Here is a 21,075-nt window from a genome sequence, read left to right as displayed (position 1 = left end):
ATAAATAGACATCCAGGTCCATGAGGCTCAAAGAACTTCAAGTAAGCGAAACCTGAAAGTACAATGAGATAAATTATAATTAAATTGTCAAAAAGAAAGACCAAAAAAAAATTTTTTTAAAGCAACAACAGAAAGAGAGAAGTTACATACAAGGGAATGCCCATAAAAATATTGGTGGATTTCTCAACAGAGACACTTCAGTCCAGGAGAGGATGGGATGATATATTCAAAATATTGAAAGGAAAACCTCTTAACAAAGAATAATACAGCAAATGAAGCTATCCTTAAGAAGTTAAGGACAGATAAAGACATATAAAAGAATACAGGGAATCCATTACCACTAGACGTGCCTTATAAGAAATGCTAAGGGGAGTTCTTAAACTACCAAAAAAAAAAAAAAGCCAATTAAATTAAATTAAATGTAGCATAGTGTAAAACTGACTGGTGATGGTAAATCTACAGTCAAAGTCAGATTCTGTAATTTGGTAAAGATAATGCATAACTGACATACAACTCTCATTTAAAGGTTTCAAAAGTAAACATAGTAAAATAATCATAACTACAATAATCTGTTATTCGTTACACAAAATTAAAATATACAAACTGAATAGCAATAAATCTAAAATGTAAGTTGGAAAAGAAATTAAAAATATAAAATTTTTAAATGCTACTGAAGTACGTTTAAAATAGAGGAATATATTGGGGTGCCTGGGTGGCTCAATGGGTTAAGCCTCTGCCTTGAGCTCAGGTCATGATCTCAGGGTCCTGGGATCGAGCCCCGCATCGGGCTCTCTGCTCAGCAGGGAGCCTGCTTCCCCCTCTCTCTCTGCCTGCCTCTCTGCCTACTTGTGATCTCTCTCTGTCAAATAAATAAATAAAATCTTAAAAAAAAATAAAATAGAGGAATATAATTTTAAGATATTTTATGTAACCCTCATGATAACCACAAAGAAAAAAAACCTATAGCAATTACACAAAAGAACATGATAAAGAAATCAAAGCATACAGGTACCAAAAGACATCAACACACACAAAAAAGGTATCAGTTTAAGAAACAAGGAGCAACAGACCTACTAAACAACCAAAAGAGAAATATCAAAATGACAACAGTAAGACCTTACCCATCAGTAAGTACTCTAAACAGAAAAAGATTTAATTCTCTAATCAAAAAACATAGCATGATTGGGACGCCTGGGTGGCTCAGTTGGTTAAGCAGCTGCCTTCGGCTCAGGTCATGATCCCAGCGTCCTGGGATCGAGTCCCACATCGGGCTCCTTGCTCCGCAGGGAGCCTGCTTCTCCCTCTGACTCTGCCTTCCACTCTGTCTGCCTGTGCTTGCTCTCGCTCGCTCTCTCTCTGACAAATAAATAAATAAAAATCTTTAAAAAAATAAAAAAAATTTTAAAAAAGACATAGCATGATTGAATGGATTAAACAAAAACAATTCAAGGATAAGAAACCTAACAGACACTTGCTTTAGCCTATAAAGACATACAGAGTGTGAAAGGATAAAAATAATCACTTCATGCAAATAGAAATAAAATTAAATTAAATCAAACTAAAATAGAAAATAAAATAAAAGCAAGGTAGTTGTATCAGATAAAATAGACTTTAAAAATAGTTAAAGGAGACAAAGAAGATCATTACATAATGATAAAGGGGTCAATCAATCAAGAAACTGAAACAATTATAAATATCTATAGATCCAACATCAGAACACCTAAATATACAAAGCAAAAAATAGCACAGATAAAAAGGATAAATATATAGTAATACAATAATAGCTGGGGACACTAATATCCCACTCTCAATAAAAGATGAATGATCTAGACAGAGAATCGTTAAGGAAACAGCTAATCTGACCACTACAGACTGAAAGGACCTAGTAAACAAATAACATTCTATCCAACAACAGCAGAATACACACATGTAACATCTTCAAGGATAGACCATACGCTGGACTATAAAATGGCCTTAGCAAATCCAAGAAGACTTAAATCATGCCAATTTATCTTCTCTGACCACAGGAGCACAGAACTAGAAATCCTAGAAACAAAAGGAAAACTGAAAAATTCACAAACACGTGGAAATTAAACTCCACTTTTCTGAACAACCAATGGATCAATGAATAAATTAAAGGAGAAATTTAAAAGTTTGAGACAAATGAAAATGGAAACACATCAGAACTTATGATATACAGCAAAAGCAGTTCCAAGAGGTAAGTTCATAGCAACAAATGCCTACATTAAGAAGCAAGAAAGAGGGTGTCCAGGAGGCTCAGTGGGTTAAAGCCTCTGCCTTCAGCTCAGATCATGATCTCAGAGTCCTGGGGTCGAGCCCCACATCGGGCTCTCTGCTCAGCAGGGAGCCTGCTTCCTCATCTCTCTCTGCCTGATTCTCTGCCTACTTGTGATCTCTGTCAAATAAATAAATAAAATCTTAAAAAAGAAGAAGAAGCAAAAAAGATCTCAAATAAACAACCTAACGCAACACCTTAATGAACTAGAAAAAGAACAAACCAAGCACAAGGTTGACAGAAAAAAGAAAATAATAAAAATTAGAGCAGAAATCAATAGAAACAGTGAATAAAGAAATAATAGAAAAGATGAACCAAACCAAGAGTTGGTTCTTTGAAAAGATAAAATTGGCAAACATACACGTAGACTAACCAAGGTAAAAAAGAGAAATGAATATAGATGCAAAAGTTCTCAATAAAATAACAAGAAACTGAATTCAGTAGCACACTAAAAGACCATTCACCATGATCAAATAGGACTTAAGCCAGGATGCAATAATGGTTTGACATATGCAACTCAAGCAATGTGACATATCACATTAACAGAACAAAAGAAAAAAATCATATGATCATCTGAATAGTTGCATAAAAGTAATCTGACAAAATTCAACATCCATTTGTGATAATGAAAATTCTTACCAAATTAAGCACAGGAGGAAGAGATCTCAACATAACAAAGGCCTTATATCACAAACCCACAGTTATCAGACACAACAGTGAAGGCTGGAAACTTTTCCTCTAAGATTAAGAAAAACACAAGGGTGCCCACTCGACTGTTCCTATTAAACACAGAATTAAAATTTCTAGCTAAAGCATTAGGCAAGAAAAAAATTAAAGGTATCAGAATTGGAAAGGAAGAAGTAAAACTGTCTCTATTTGCAGAGGACATGATTTTATATATAGAAAATCATAAATACTCAACCTAATAAATGTTAGACTTAATCAATGCATGTAAGTAAAGTTACAACATACAAAATTGACAAAATCAATAGTTCAGTATAGTAACAATGAATTTTCTGGTGAAAGAAATAAGGAAATTGATCCCTTTTACAATATCATCAAAAATAATAAAATACTTAATAATAATAATAATAAATAATAAAATAGGAGTAAATTTAATCAAGAAGGTAAAAGATCTCTACCCTAGAAACCACAAAACACTGATGAAAGTAATAAAAAAAAAAAAAACACAAATAGAAAGGTATCTTGTATTCACGGACTGAAAGAATTAATATTGTTAAAATGTCATTACTACCAAAATTCAGCAATCCCTATCCAAATTCCAGTATCACGTTTTACTAAAATTTAAAAAAAAACTGCTAAAATTTATATGAAACAACAAAGGATCCTGAACAGAGGAATCTTGAGAAAGAAGAACAAATCAGGATGCGCCACACTTCCCAATTTCAAGCCATATGAAAAACTATAGTAATCAAAACAGTTTGGTACTAACATAAAAGCAAATAAACAAATAAAACAGAATCAGGAGCTGAGAAATAAACCAAAGCATTTTATGGTCAACTAATATTTGACAAGGGAGCCAAAATTACTCAATGGAGAAAAGACAAGTCTCTTCAATAAATGGTGCTGGGATATTTGGACATTTACTGGTAAAAAAACAAAACTGAACCTCCATCTTATGCCACTCATAAACATTAACTTGAAATGGACTAAAGAATTAAATGTAAAATCTGAAACCATAAAACTCTAGAAGAAAACTTAGAAATAAAATTCCTGGACATGTTCCCCAGAACATGACTTTTTTTTTTTTTTGTAACATCTCAAGCACAAGCAACAAAATAAAAAATAAAGAGTGTGACTACATCCATCTAAAAAGCTTCCCTTCAGCAAAAGAAACCATCAATGAAATGACAACCTGTGAAATGGAGTATTTTCAAGCCAATACATCTGATAAGAGATTAATATCCAAAATATATAGAGAACTCATACAACTCAAAAGCAAAACACACACACACACACACACTCCAACTTAAAAACAGGCAAACAACCTGAATAAATTTTGTTTGATTTGTTTTTCCAAATTAGATATATGAAAGGCCATAGATACATTAAAAGATGATCAACATCACCTGTCATTAGGGAAATGCAAAGTAAAACAACAATGAACTATCACCTCACACCTACTAGAATGGTCATCATCAAAAAGATGAGAGATAACAAATCTTGTCACAGATGTGGAGAAAAGGGAACATCTGTGCACTCTTTGTGGGATTTTAAACTGGTACGGACACTATGGAAAACAGCATGGAGGTTCACTGAACAATTAAAAAGAGGACTACCATCTGACCCAGCAATTCTACTTTCAGAAATACACCCAAAGGAAATGGAAACACTCAAAAAGATTATCTACACATCCATTTTCATAGCAGCATTATTTACAATAAACAAGACATGGAAACAAATTAAGTGTCCACTGATATATGGACAAAGAAGCAGTGGAAAAGACAGAGAAGTAAATAAATATAATGGAATATTATTCAGTCATTAAAATTGAGGAAATTTTTTTTTAAGATTTCATTTATTTATTTGATAGGAGAAAGATGGCAAAAGATGGAATACAAGTAGGGGTTCTAGGAGAGGAAGAAGCAGGCTCCTCACTGAGCAGGGAGCCTAATGGGGGGCTCGAACCCAGGACCCTGGGATCATGACCTGAGCTGAAGGGAAATGCTTAACAACTGACCCACGCAGGAGCCCCAAAAGTGAGGAAATCCTACCATATGCAACAACATGGCTAGAACTAAAAGGCATTTTGCTAGGTGAAGTAAGTCAGACAGAGAAAGACAAATACGACATAATCTTACTTACATGTAGAATCTAAGAAACAAACAAAAAACCCAACTCCCAGAAAAAGACACGAGACATATAGTTAGCAGAGGAAGAAGAAAGAGAAAGGCAGACTTGAAGGAAGGTGGTCAAAAGGTACAAAATTCTAGTCACAAGATAAATAATTACCAAGGATATAATGTACAACATGATGACTACAGCTAACACTGCTATACAATATACAGGAAAGCTATAAAGAGAGTATATCCTAAAAGTTCTCATCACAAGGAGAATTTTTTTTCCTTTCCTTCATTCTTTTATTTATATTGTATCTACATGAGATAACAGAAGTTAGCTGAACCCACTGTGATAATGTCATGATAAATGTAAATCAAACCACCCTCCTGTATATCTTAAACTTATACAGTGATATATGTCAGTTATTTCTCAATAAAACTGGGAAAAAATTTTAAAAAGAAGAAAATTAAAAAAGAAAATACCTCTAAAGAATCATGAACCCTGGGGGAAGTTTTGCCTAATTCTTCCATAATAAACTGTCAAGTATTTCTTTTAACATGTATTTACATACTTCTACAACAGAATTTAGCAAAAGGCATTATAATTGCAGGCTTATTAATTAGTTTCCAATACTAGCATGTGAGCATGTATATGAGCATTTGCCCAGTAGAAGAATTTTGGAAGTATTTAATGTCAAGTGAAGTTATCCCTACTCTCTTTGCCCTCTTCTGTAACATTAATGAGACAGATGCTGGATTCCTAGTTACTAGTTCATATCATCCCCAAAGTATAGCATCAGTCTCAACACTAGCCAGAACACGATAAAGAAAGATTTTTAAACAACAATTTTGCCTAAAATACAAATTCAAATGGCAGCTACACACACCTTTTAATCCATACCCTGGGTCTTCAGTCCAATTAATCAAAAATTAGCTCCCACAAAACAGACTCAAAGTACTCCACTCACCATTTCCTCAATTTACTTTTACCTTTTAATTCTCTCACTCTTCAATCTATGTTCTCCTTGTAGCTTTCTTTTCATTCTGGACTTGTTTCACTTTTCCTTCTTACTACTGAATTTCTTTTCCTTGAATTCTATCTTTAAATGGAAACCTTAACAACTTTCTCAACTCTCTCTCTTTCTCATTACTTTGCAACCCAGAACAAAACTTGTTCTCCCATTCTTTTATGATGAGGCCATGACATAAGAGAGATAATACAGACATCTAAATCTAATTATTAGGCTCTACAAATATAATTAAATTTGAAGGAACTCCAAGTAAGTATTCACTTTCTTTATACCTGCTAACAAATCATCACTATTACTTTTGCCAAATTCAGCCTTACCTACCAAAAAATAAAGATCAGAACTTTATCATCAAGCATGTAACCATGAAGAAAACAATAATTAAATAGACACATTTGTAAAAATTAAGCTCCATTACATTACTGACTGCAAAAACAATACAGTACCCCAAAAGGTCAGTTTCAATGGCAAAAATATGGTAAGATTTACTAGTAAAACATAAATGGATATAAAAATAGGTTACCTTCCTTCGTTGACAAGTTCAATAAAAGCAAGGCCTGCATTCTTCTGGATAGAATTCTGCCACTCCTAAAGAAAAAAAGAAGAAAAAAAAAAGCAGAAAATAGCTGAAAAAAATAACAGATTATTTTTTTAAAACAATTATGAAAAACATCACCCGTATCAATTTCACATCTTACCTCTTAAAGGAAAAGTTTGGTTAAACATGCTGCCTACTCAAGGCAGCCCGGTGAACACATGAATGGTTGACATTCAAAACTAAACTAAACAAGTTAGCAAAAATTTGATTCTATATAAACCAAAAACCCTATCTATATATACATATTGCCCTTTTTGTCCTATACCATTATATACTACTAATTCAACTAAAATATTGTGCGTTGGAAAGGAAGCCAGCACAGACCAAGGAAAGAGGTTTTTGTTTAAGAAAAGAGATGCATCACTTCCCCAAATGAGGGGAAGACAGAATTAGATAGTTTGCTACACAATAAATAGCACACATTCTACCACAAAAATTGATGATTAATTGAAAAAGAGGAAAGATCAGTGAATCTGGCTAGACTGCTTCTGAGCTGGAAAACTATAGTTCACTAGACTATGAATTAGCAGAAGATGGTACAAATCTATTAATTATATTTTTTATGAATAATTATCCACTAAAAAGCTTAGGTAGGAAATAAACCAGTAAAGTATGTATAAATGGGGCTTTTTTAAGATTTTATTTATTCATTTGAGGGAGGAAATAGAGTGAGAGAGAACACGGGATGGGAGAAGGTCAGAGGGAGAAGCAAACTCCCCACGGATTTGGGAGCCCAATGCAAAACTCGATCCCGGGACTCTGGGATCATGACCTGAGCCAAAGGCAGTTCCTTAACCAACTGAGCCAACCAAGTGCCCTATAAATGAGTTTTTTAAATTGTCATCTCAAAACATATATAAATATGTAAACATACAACTCAAAACATATACAAATATATAAAGTAAACATTAATCCATCAGGCTGGGCCTACATGACTTGAAAAGTAGCCAGAGTTGAGAAAGGTCCATGCATGCGCCCGTATGTGCATGTATGTGTGAAATGTTGCTAGAGTTAAGAAATGGCAAGGTATATATGTGTGTGGGTATGGGTAAGCACATGTATATCTATTTTTAACTATTGATATTTAAATTTATTTTTAAATATGTAGAAATATATAATCTCTATGGTCCTTAAAACTAAGGAGCCCCTTACATTCTACCTATATAATATCCTACATAATACCTACATAATATCCATCAACTGCTCTTTTTTTGCTCTTTTATAAACTCACAACAAAAGACAATGCTGCGGTACTTACCTTTACTACCAAAAATATTCATATGTTCTAAATGTAATACCTTTTAGAGTCTGAAAGTCCATGTATATTCATCCCTGACTACTTTGTGTTACTCCAAAATTCCTTTTTCTCAGCATCATCCTTTTCCTTCTAATGTCTCCTTTTCATCCCTAATTTTGTAATGCTTTCTTTCATGTTTAGGAACCCAAGGTGGTCCTCAGGACTAAAATGGCTGCATACCACTATTTTGTTATTACAAGGTTTGGGGTTTTTTTTCCCTAAATTTCACTCAGTTAACATACAGTGCAATATTGACTTCTAGAGTAGTATAAGGTTCTACTTTATGAATAATATCAATAAAAACACTAATAGAACATATACAGAATGAAAAGTAGATATAAAATCACTCAGAAATTTGACAGTAGTAACTGGCTAGATCTAAAAGAAGATAAAACAATGCATTGTTAAGGAAAGAGCAATGAACAAGAAGTCATGAGATCTATATTCTCACAATGATTCTGACATGAACAGGTTACGACCATGGATAGATCATTTGACATCTCTAGGTCTTAAATATTCTCTTTAAAAATTTCTTTAAGCTATATTATTTTATGATTCAATAATTTACAGACATTTAGAAATGCATGACTCATAAGCCTCCAAACTATACTCTTTCAAAATTCACAACTGCCACACAATTGAAACAATAAAGATCTTATATTTCTCTCACTGAGGTAAAAACAAATAAAAAATAATAGAAATACAAAAAAAATAGAAATACCGTTTAATTTCAACTGTTTTCCTTCCAGCAAAATAAAATAAACTGACAAATAGTACAGAACAATCAAACTTCATGAAGTATATCCCTGAAAGAAGAATATGTGTGACATCCTCCATCCCCTCAGAAGCAGGAAGAGGAAAATAGAAAAAAGCAGAACTCTAAGGTAAGGTTTTTCATCCTGGTGCCGAGGATCCCACACCCTACTTTGCAAGCACAGAAAAGAGGGATAGATATCTAGTCTCAAGAAGTTGTCCTATATCTAGTAATGTGCAGGAATAGTAGATGGAGACAAATACAATGGTCAAATGGACCTTTAAAATACCCCTGAAATATCTTATGCCACAGAAAGAATCAGAAAACCATTTCACAGAGATGTACAGTAACAGGGACTTTGAGGGGATGAGGAGAACACAGCTGTGACCTTTGCTGACAGACAGCAGGAAATCAAAAGTGATGATGACACCTCAAAGGATGCCATAGTCAAGGAACAGAAGCATATGCTCAATTCTCAGCTCTTATATCCAACATAGCACTCCCAGCAAGCCACTTAGAAATTTGATATAGCACCACATTATGAGGAGGCAAGATCTTAAACTCTCTTGAGTTTTCATTTAGATCACTTAACCTGAAGGAAAATCTGAAAATGAAAATTAACCTTAGTTAAACTAAAGGAAGTTACTTTTCTTGCTATGGGGGAAAAAAAAAAAACAGAAAGAGAAGCAAGAGAATATAGTATATATAATTCTTCATTTTATTTTAACAAGTATTTACTAATAGTATTTTTTCTCAAATCCATTTTGACTAAAACTGCAACAGGTAGGCATTTTTACTGTAAGGTCATAGAAAACTCAAAATTCCACATGGATGAAATAGGTAACAGCAGAGACACTTAAATTTTAAGTGGACAGGAAACATCAATTTATTTTCATTAATGTATATAAACTGATTTTAATTATAAGGTAAAATCAGGACTATGCCATTTATATTTCACAAACACTTTAAACAGCATTTAGGTGAGACAGAATACCAGTTCAAATTACTACAACTACAGAAAATTCACCATCTAAAAACTTTTGTGACCTGAACTCGAACTGGTTTGTCACACAAAATATTTTTTTCTTTTAATTAAAAACAAATTAAATGTGAAGGACCATATAAAAGTAGACAAGTCCAATTTTTATAGATGCTCAGAGACATAGATTTATTATTACTACTATTACTACATTAGACTTTTTACTTTCCCAAACATCATCTATAAACCCGTATTTGTTAACTTATAATAATTGCTATCTAATCACCTGGAGTAAAACTTTTTCACTAGTTAAAAAATTATTAGACAATATGAGAAAGGAAATGAAAATAGAAATCTTATTTACACTTTTGGGTATTGTTACAAAAATCTCACAATTCTCAAAGACATCATTGCCTGTTGTCTATAATCCATTCCTAAACGTAAATTATTAACATTTAACATCACATAACAGCTACATAAATACATGCTGATAAGAATTAATAACTCCATGGTATTATAACAACATTGCATGGTGACAGCTGATAGCTACACTTGGTGAGCCAGCAAAATGTACAGAGTTGTCAAATCACCATGCTGTACACCCAAAACTAATAATACTATGTGTCATCTATACTCCAATTAATGAATAACCCTGATTATAATAAGTCCATAAGAATAGAACATTAAAAATTTTAATAAACCCAGCTGTTAGTCAAACCCAACAAGTTTTCTTAATACTAATACTGTCTACAATCTTTAAGGAAGTTGCCAAAACTGAAAAGAAAATTCATTAATCATGCAATCCTAAAGCATTTTTCTCCACTTCTGAGGCGATTATCAAAGAAGGTGAGGTGTTAGGCTAAACAATGTCATAAACCACAGCTCAATATAACCTTTGGTGAGTTTTAATAGTTGAAAGAAAAGCTTAACGGTTATCATCTTACATGATCATTTCAATATTTCATCACAGTATTTACAATTGTATAGTGATGCAAAATGCTAGTACATTTAGAGGTCTTGGTTATTCTTTTCCCAAAGGTACTGGTGAAAAACACGTTAAAAGCCTCAAATCCAACCACTAATGCAACTAAGTAATTTCAAAACACATTTCAGCACTTTGGAGAGGAAGGACTGAAAGCACAAGTGAGTCAATAATTTCATACCTGTTCTAAGTTGTATTTAATTGACTATCACTTCCTAAGGCTATAATTGTTGATTAGTCCATTTTTACTAAAATATACTTTAGCTTACTAATGCTCTTAAGTCATGCAACATCAACAACAAAGATAATATATATTAGTGAAATTCATTAAACAAATATAATTTTCCAACAAATTTCAAATATATCCTTTTGATGTTAAAAGTCTTTTCTTAGGGTTGGGAAAAGAAAAAAGAAGAATTCATTAACCAAATTAAGTCTATTCCTACCATCAACAAACAAATATAAAGAAAAAGGGCACCAAGTAATGTGCTATGTATTAATTTATATTATTTTAATACAATTCTAGCTTCTTTAAAGTAAACTTGATAGTTCTATATAAACTCAATAATCTCCAACATATTTTTGTGTTTTGAATTACTATATAACTTATCTAGATTTTAAAAGTAATTTCCAAATATTATCATGTTCTAAAGTAAATAAAGTCAGGCCACAAACTGTCAAGACAGACTACATATACTCCAGGCTACCACCTGTTTTTTGTTTGTTTGTTTTTGAGGGGAGGGGGAAAATCATCAATGCTGACATCAATTGTAGTATCTATTTTATTCTGGTAGACTAATTATTAAACTATCTCTTATACCCCCCCCAAAAAAAAGAGAGAGAGAGAGAGAAAGAAAGGTATATAATTAGTGACTTACAGAGTAAAAGTTAAGAACAAAATAATAAAAAAATAAATAAATAATAGATAATAGCAATATGAGAGAGGGTAAAAAATGTCTCTACAACTTGGAGAAAAATCAACTCAAGGAAGCAAATCAATACTTGCTGCAGAACTCTAGAAAAGCCAAGTTGAAGTCACTGAGTACATATGAAGATGTTGAGAAACAGGGATAAAAACAGCTTAAAATGAATGAATAGTAGTATATAAAACACTGAATTCCAGATCCTCTCCCCATACTTTATCCCCACCACAGTAAAACATTAAAAGTTTACTTTTCAGAGAAATCAACCTCTGGACACTGTAGAAAGCCATACTGCAAAAATCAAATAACTTGAATGGATACTTACTCAACTATGCAGTGTTAAGACTTCTTCTCTGAGTAAAATGAGAACCCATAATATTTAAGGGTCTACCAATGGCAAAGACAGCTCATTCATCACCAGTAGACAACTCACACACAGTTGCATGGATTATTTGTGTCTTACACTTAAAGATGAGCAGATAGCAAAGGATTACCAGTCATTACAGGAAGACTCATAAAAATGACAGACACCAAAGAAATAATCGGGGGGAAAAAAGGACTCACAGAAAATATTGTTAATGGGTATAGAGAGTAAGACTAAAGAAAAATACAATTTATATAATTAGAAAGAAAATAATTTCATGTAAAACAATCAGGGCAGAAATTCTGTCTTATTCACTGGTATCTCTCTGCCCCCATACTAGAGTTCTTCATAGAAAAAGAACCAATAGTATGGAGATAAAAATTGTATTTATCTTAAAGAAATGGCTAACACAATCATGAATGGTTGAGTTCACAAGCAGAACACCCAGGAGAGCCAATAGTGTAGTTATATCCCATGTCAAAAAGCCTAAAAATCAGGAAAACCAAAGGTGTAATTCCAGTCTGAGGCCAACAGGCCCAAAACCCAGAGAGAGTCAGTGTCTCAGTAAACAGGAAAAAGTTGATATCCCAATTCCAAGGCACTCAAGCATGTGGAATTCTCTCTACCATGTGGGATGGTAAGACGTTTTGTTCTAGTCAGGCCTTCAACTGACTGGTGAGGCAGACCCACATCAGGGAGGCAATCTGTCCTGTTCAACCTACCAACTTAAATGTTAATCTTATTGAACGAAAAATACAGAGTAATGTTTGAACAAATATCTAGACAACCATGGTTTAGTCAAGTTGACACATAAAATTAACAATTAAAGCTCTTACTCCCCCCAACAATAACAACAGCAACAAAGGCAAAAAAACAGAAAACTAGAAAATGCTCTTAGAAATTACAAGTATTTCGGGGCACCTGGGTAGCTCAGTGGGTTAAAGCCTCTGCCTTTGGCTCAGATTATGATCTCAGGGTCCTGGGATCTAGCCACACATGAGCCACTCTACTTAATGGGGAGCCTACTTCCTCCTGTCTCTCTCTCTGCCTCCGTGTCTGCCTACTTGCAATCTAAAATCTTAAAAAGATCTAAAATCTTAAAAAAAAAAAAGAAAAGAAAAAAGAAAGAAAGAAAGAAATTAAAAGTATTTCAAATAAAAATTTTAAAAGTACTGGAAGATGTTGAGCAAGCCTCTTAGTAAAATAAAAGATAAAATGAAGAAAAAACAGATAGAAATGGATATGAAAATCAGAAAATTCATATAGTTCAACATCTAACTAACAGGAGTTCTAGAAACAAAATCAGAAAAAAACAGAGAATAAGAAAATTCCCTAAAAATAATTCAAGAAAATTTCTCTGAACGTAAGTACATACTTTTTCAGACTAAAAAGGTTTACATAAAATACCAAAGATAATGAATTTAAAAGATGCACCCACACCAAGGCATAAGGCAGGAACAACAATTTTTAAGATAATAAAAATACTGAAAGCTACCAGAGAGAAAAAATTTGGAAAGATTATAATTTTTAGCCCCTAATACCAATATCCAAATAAGCTTCTGATCAAGTTTGAAAGTTAAATAAGAGAAAAGAAGTTTCACATAGGAATGTCTAAAAACTTTTACCCCTCATGCATTCTTTCTCAAGAAATTACAAAGGAAGTACCTCATCAAAATTAATATACCCCATTATCATCCTCCATAACTGCTCAACTTTATTCTTCTAATGACATACTTATTACTCACCAGATTTCATTTCTGCCTTTCCCTTTTTTTTTTTTTAAAGATTTTATTTATTTATTTGACAGAGAGAAATCACAAGTAGACTGAGAGGCAGGCAGAGAGAGAGGGAAGCAGGCTCCCTGCTGAGCAGAGAGCCCGATGCGGGACTCGATCCCAGGACCCTGAGATCATGACCTGAGCCGAAGGCAGCGGCTTAACCCACTGAGCCACCCAGGCGCCCCCTTTCCCGTTTTTTAAATTTTAAATATTTCCAGTGCTAGAACAGTGACCAGTACCTTTCAAATCTGAAGGTCACTGTGGGCAGAAGACAGACACTGCAGCTTAAGAGGGAAGAGGAAAATTCTGGGGTGATAATAAACCTCCAGATAACAGCTTTCTACAGACCAAAAGAGTAACCTTAATCCAGACTGGAAGAGAAAAATAGAGAACTACAGGTACTACACCTCTAAGAAAGACATCTGAATCAATAGATAATAGGTGTGTTTGATCACACTGGCACAAATTTTATGATTCCAGTGGAAAATTTAGAAATAAGTATTTGGTGGATACAGAGAAACTTCGCAAAAAAATAGGAAATTATTAATTCCAGAAAAAGAAAATGAAAGTGAGGCAAGCAAGTGAGAGGGAGGGAGGAAAGGAGGATAATCCTGGTACATTTTGTAGTTCTGCTGTGAATACTTACATTGTCATAATAATGTAAATGATAAGTATCGTTTTAACAAAATCTTCTGATGTAACTGTACTAGAAACAACAGAAAATATGAAGTGGAAAGAAAGAACAATATAAGAAATCCAATGGTCATCTTCCATAGAAGACATTACCAGGTAATGTCTAAAATAGAAAAATCAAGAAATAACTATTAAATCATTTACAAATATGAAGATAAGTGGCAGAACTCAACAACTAAGATTTAGTGAATGTGGCTCCTTCCAGAAAGTAAGAACCAAAGGAGAGAGAAAAAAACTGAGGCCGGGAACCACTGTTTTTCAGTTTAAGTATTAAAATTGTATGCTGGGGCACCTGGGTGGCTCAGAGGACTAAGCCTCTGCTTTCAGCTCAGGTCATGGTCTCATGGTGCTGGAATCGAGCCCCGCACCTGGCTCCCTGCTTAGGGGGCAGCCTGCTTCCCCCCCACCCCTGCCTACTTTTGGTCTCTGTCAAATAAATAAATATATATTTTTTTAAAAAATCGTATGCTAACTAGACAATAGGTATTTATCCAAAATATTATAAAATATCTCTAAATAACTGAACAAGCATTCAAGTCTAACAAATACTTAAGGTATCAGAACTATGAAAATATAGGGCCACATGGGTGACACAATGGGTTCATCAGAACTATGAAAATAGAGGGGCACGTGGGTGGCACACCGGGTTCGGCGCTAAATCTTAAGTTTTGGCTCATGTCATGGTCTTGGGGTTTTGGGATCCGGCCCTGTGTTGGGCTGCGCACTCAGCCCAGAGTCTGATTGAAACTGATTGAAACTATCTCTCCCTCTCCCTCTGCCCTTCCCCACTCTTTCTCACTAATAATCTTTTTTTAAAAAACTATGAAAATATGATCATATCATAAACCATTAATAATTATTTTTAAAGTCAATATTCTACACCCTATCAAATGAAATTAACTCTAACTCTACTGCTTTTGATCATAAAATATTCTTTTTTGTAAGCATTGATTTAGTGATTCCAACACAAATTAAACAGAGGAATTAAGAATAATTTAATAAGAACCTAAACTCATATCAAACTTTCATTTTCCCTATTAAATATATAAAAATTTAAAGGCTTGTGCTCTTCAATGAAATATCAGTACTAATATTTTAAGATGTTACAGTTATACATGCCTTTGTAAAATAAATCAAATGGATTGGATATAGCTCCAATTCCGTAAGTAGATGACAGAAACACTAGTAGGAGTCAAGGGAGGAGGCCACAAAGGAGAGCTCAAATAACGAAGGGAATGTATTAACACAAAATTGAGAACCACATTATACACAGGACTAAAGGTCAAAACTAGAGAAAACTTGTTCATGGTCAAGATATAGTAATCTTAAGTGCTCAAAGTAAACGATCAAGAACTTTTCAACAGTGTTTGCGCTTTATGTCAGCACTCTCTCAACAGCTTATCTAACACAAATCCGAGTAACCACATACCAGGAAAGAGTATGGCATAATAGTAAAGGTTTTATTCCACTGTCTCTTAGAGGGTAAAACAAGCCATTACCCGAGATAGAATAAAATACTGCCCTTTGGAAAGTTGTCGTTTCAATGATATCTGTGAACATACACTTCTAAAATGCACATCTAATTTGTACAAATATTATAGCTCAGTTTATAAATGAAATATATATAAATATAGAGATAGATCACTACAGACTAAAGGAAAATAGAAAAGAAAAAGTATTAAAGTTGAATTGGCAAATGGTTCAATTTTACAATTGTTTATTAACAAATATTTCTAATGTCAACTATGAACAAAGAACTGAATATTTAGAACACATTTATTGGAATAAAGAATGCAAAAGTTTAAAAACTCAAAAGACTGAGATAACCATGCAATTAATTATGTAAGTACTATAGTTTTAAATTATTTTTAAATAATAAAAAAAATCATCTTACCATTGTGTTTAAGCATACATTAAATACATTTACAAGTCCCTTTAAAAATCTGTTTTTAAACTTTTTCAGGAAAAACATATTCTCCAGCCAATAATGATCCTTCAAACAACTTCCAAACTGGAATCAATTTAGCCAAGATCTTTTACTAATCAATACAGAAATCTCGATTTCAATAAAGGTGACAAAAGTTGCTCTAACTCTTTCCAGCTACAAGCTCTCAACAGATGATCATCATTAAGCTTATATCAAGGCTTCACATTCAAGAGCTATATAAATGTGTCCTGTTAGTACATGGTCAGTCTATTTGGCAACTCCAGTTCTCCAGACATATGGCAACTGCTGCCCTTTGAGGTCTGAAGTCAAGTCTTTAGGGAATCTCAAAGCCTGCACTGAAATTACAGGGAGTGTTCATTAGAGACTGCTGGAGAAGAAACATGAAAGACTTCCATTAAAACTATATAAAATGGCTAATTATTTTTAAAAGATTTGTAAATCCTCTAGTGTACTCAGCAACAATAAAAAATATTTACCAACTGCATTATTTTTAAAAGCACTTTCATGACATGGCTGAAAACAGCTTTCTTCATGCCTTCCCATCCCCCATACCTCAATATAGCTATCATTTTATAAGATCATCAAGATTTTCTATCATGGGAGAAAACAAAATTATCTTATACCTCAACTCTTTCTACAGATCACTGTATTTATGAAATGAAGGTAGTTTTAGAGGAAAGTTTTCTATTCTAATATTTATTTTAAATTAACATATATTGTGAACTTAAACTCAGCCAAGCAGGGTTTTTTTTAAATGCTTCTTTTTTTATCCAAAAGTATGGCTCTATTGCTTTTTTTTTTTTTTTCATTTTAAACTAACAATCATAAAAAGTTAGAATAATATAACATACAGAATAATATAAATTACTAATCACCTATAAAAGGGCATTTTTCAGATAATATTGTGGAAAACATATGAAGATTCAAATGTCTAAAATTTTTTTAAATGTCAGAAAATTAACAGGAGTTAAAAGAAATCTTATGTCAATGCTTTCTGGGATTTTGAAAGACATCAAAATGATAAGTATTTTCTAATTAATAATTGTTGTCATTTTAACTTTTCAAATGTGTAGAAACTTTTAAACATGAGAGAATGATCATTTACTAAGGTTCACAACAAAATACTACTACAGAATATTTATTTCGGTAACAAATCTCTATAAAATGTTATACAAAATTCATTAGCTTGCCTCAATCATTTCTCAAATTCACATATATGTTGCTTTCTGACAGCCTAATCCCAAAAACCAATTACAATCTCAATCCATATGTAAAAAAGATAACAGAAAGCAAGTACATTAAGCCAGTTTAAAAGAATAAAAATCTAAAGAAAACAGATTACGAATGATTTATACGAATGCCTAGTGCTGAAGTTAATTACAAGTAACCCAATAAAATAGTGCTTTTATTATTGTACAGCAAGTAATAGCTCTAGATGTAAAAACCAGAACTCTTTCTGCTGACTTTTGCATGCCCGATCCCACAGCACACAACATTAAGAATTAAACATGTAGTAAATAAGGCATATAGAAAACAGCAGTTCTTAACTAAAAACAGAGAACTCTCCTGCTGTTTAACCATTTGGGGTCTTCCACTCTAAACAGATACCACTGTAAACCGATACTATGTGCTCACTGAGTAAATTCTTAATGTTAATACAAAGTGAGATTTCAATGTCCGAGCAATTTTACATAGGTGAAAGGAACTGCAAAGCATCGCATTCATTTTAATATTCATTAGGGGCAAATAAAATATCTTTTATGTTTATTCTATGAAATGATGATTCTTTAGAATTAAATTTTTCTAAATTCATGCTATACCTATCTATAAGGCTTTGGTCCTGATCTTAATGTATATTATCTAAGACACACATAGTACATGCTACAGTAACATGTTATAGTTCTTGATAGCCACAAAGTGTAACCAATAGTGCAGCCAATTACGGTATGCTTAATGACTCTTCTGGTATAGAAGAAGACTTTACTGTCCAGAATGATTCTTAGCTCTTTCAAATGATCCTTAGCTCCTTCAAATATTTATCAATGCACCAATACAATTCTAGCTGATAGTATAATGCAATAGCTTCAAGTATAATGCAAAAGTCCTAAGATATGTTGGGATAAACATCATCATATAGGCCATTCTTTGACCCACAACATAACTGAAATAGTGATACAATGAAATACATGATAACCCAGTTTTGAATCACAAATAAATCAGGACTGATGAAACATATAATCCATAACACATCTCTGCAGCAGTATTTTATTCCTATCAATTTCATCTCCATTAGGAATACATGTAATATTAGCTTATTTTATATTTGGGGGGTGTGGAATAACTTCACAAATTGGTTATTTGTCTCCTCAGCTATGGCGAACATTTTAAAGGTGGTACTCCCTCTCTCTGATTTCTCAACACTATCTGATTCAATTTTCCAAATGCTTGTTAAAAAAATTATACACTGTCAGGTGAAGGCAAGAAGGTAGTGCACTAAGAACACCCCGAATTCATCAAAGCACTGCTAGATAGTGGCTGAAGGAACAAATAGACACAAACTTTAAGACTTTTCTCTCAAACTTACAGATGCCAGAAATCCAACATCAGTTTCACTGAACTAAAACCAATGTGTTAGCAAAGCTGCTCCCCTACTGTAGGCTTTAAGGTAGAATGTATTCGCTGCCTTTTCCAGCTTTTGGTGGCTATCAGAATTCTTTGGCTTGTGGCCACATTGCTCTGTTCCATGTTCACACTGCCTTCTCTGTGTGCCTCTTTTTTTTTCTCCCCCTTAAGATTTTTTTCATTTATTTGTCAGAGAGAGCAAATGCACAAGCAGGGAGAGGGGCAGAGGGAGAGAGAGAAGCAGCCTCTCCGCTGAGCAGGTAGTCTGACATGGGGCTCAATCCCAGGACCCTAAGATCATGACCTGAACCTGAAGACAGACGCTTAACCAACTGAGCCACCCAGGTGCCCCATTGTGCCTATCTTTTAATAACTATCTGACTCTCACTTATAAGGATAGATGTGACGGCTTTTATGCCCACCCAGACAATTCAGGAGTATTCCCTTATCTCAAAATCTTCAACTGAACCACACAAAAAATATCCAGTCTCTAAATACAGTAGCATTGACAAAGATTCCAGGGATTTCATATGAATATTTCTGAAGACCCATTTTTCATCCTATCACTAGAGAAATCAAATTAAAACAACAGAAACTGTGAATCGAAGAAAAGTGAAGTTTACTAACAAGTTCAAAAAAGTCAAGATTCAGAGAAATAAAAACATTTTTTAAAAAATTAATATGACAGGAGAGGTACCTGGGTGGCTCAGTGGGTTAAAGCCTCTGCCTTCAGCTCAGGTCATGATCCCAGGGTCCTGGGATTGAGTCCCACAGCGGGCTCTTTGCTAGGCAGGGAGCCTGCTTTCCTTCCTCTCTCTGCCTCTCTCTGCCTACTTGTGATCTCTCTGTCAAATAAATAAATAAAATCTTTTAAAAAAAATTAATATGACAGGAGCTGGAAAAAGTTTTTAAAACAAGTTAACTTCTCTAAGTTTGGGCTCTAACAGTGACTGAATTATGATTGGTTTTGTTTGCAGTTCCAGAAAGTCCATTTAGTTTGCAAAGTATAAAGCCTATCAGGCTACATGAAACTGAAGGCTGGGCTGTGGAGCCACTAATAACAAGCAAATAATCACCTAGGGCAATTTCTGACAATTAGCAGCAAAGCAAAGATACCATGGCCAAATGTCCAAATAAATAAGGCAGTAGTCCAAACTTGGAGTAAAGACTGATAAGAAATAGAAAGCTTCTTTAAAAAAGTTCTCCCCCATTATTTACTTTCTCATTGCTACCAAGCAACTTTCTTCTTAACTTACAATACTAGCAAATAAGACCCTATTCTCACAAATTAGGTTAGTGCTGCAAAACAATAATGAATCTTTTGAATAGAAACGAATATGATGAGACAAACTCTGAAAGATTAAGCAAATACATAGGCTTCCTTAGGTAAAGGAATAGATCATCTTTCCTCTAAAAAAGGAAGAGTAAGAAACCAAAATTAAATCTGCCCTCAACTATGTAGCAACTGATAACAAGAATAAACTGACAAATCAGAAGACCCAATAAAACAAGACCTCTGTTTTGGGGCTCCTGGCTGGCTCAGTCAGTGCAGCATACAACTACTAATCTCAGAGTTGTGGGTTTGAGCCCCATGTTGGGTGTAGAGATTACTTACAAATAAAAAAATCTTTATTGGGGCGCCTGGGTGGCTCAGTGGGTTAAAGCCTCTGCCTTCGGCTCAGGTCATGATCTCAGGGTCCTGGGATCGAGCCCCGCATTGGGCTCTCTGCTCAGCAGGGAGCCTGCTTCCTCCTTTCTCTCTACCTGCCTCTTTGCCTACTTATGATCTCTCTCTGTCAAATAAATAAATAAAATCTTAAAAAAAAAATCTTTATTAAAAAAAGAAAATACCGCTGTTTTAATTGAATGTCCAATGATAAACTTCCAAATAATCTTCAAAAATATATAATTACTATCAAAAAAGAATGCAATATACAACCAATATTTAAGGACATTAGTACACATTATCATACTCACTATATGTAAATGCACAATGTGGAAAAGAAAGGATC

The 21,075-nt window shown here is 33.7% G+C and overlaps 1 protein-coding gene across 4 annotated transcripts in view; it reads right to left on the bottom strand.

The window, feature by feature from the left end:
- LRBA (LPS responsive beige-like anchor protein) overlaps positions 1-21,075 on the bottom strand; it is a 742,234-nt gene that overhangs the window by 475,783 nt on the left and 245,376 nt on the right. For all 4 annotated transcript variants that reach the window (XM_059175618.1, XM_059175627.1, XM_059175636.1 and 1 more), the window contains exon 35: positions 6,649-6,713. In XM_059175618.1, the coding sequence (XP_059031601.1) occupies positions 6,649-6,713 (65 nt within the window). The remainder of the gene's footprint in view (positions 1-6,648; positions 6,714-21,075) is intronic.

This window comes from Mustela lutreola, chromosome 1 (genome assembly GCF_030435805.1).
Source record: "Mustela lutreola isolate mMusLut2 chromosome 1, mMusLut2.pri, whole genome shotgun sequence".
Lineage (NCBI taxonomy): Eukaryota > Metazoa > Chordata > Mammalia > Carnivora > Mustelidae > Mustela > Mustela lutreola.
This window is presented reverse-complemented; position numbering and strand designations above follow the sequence as displayed.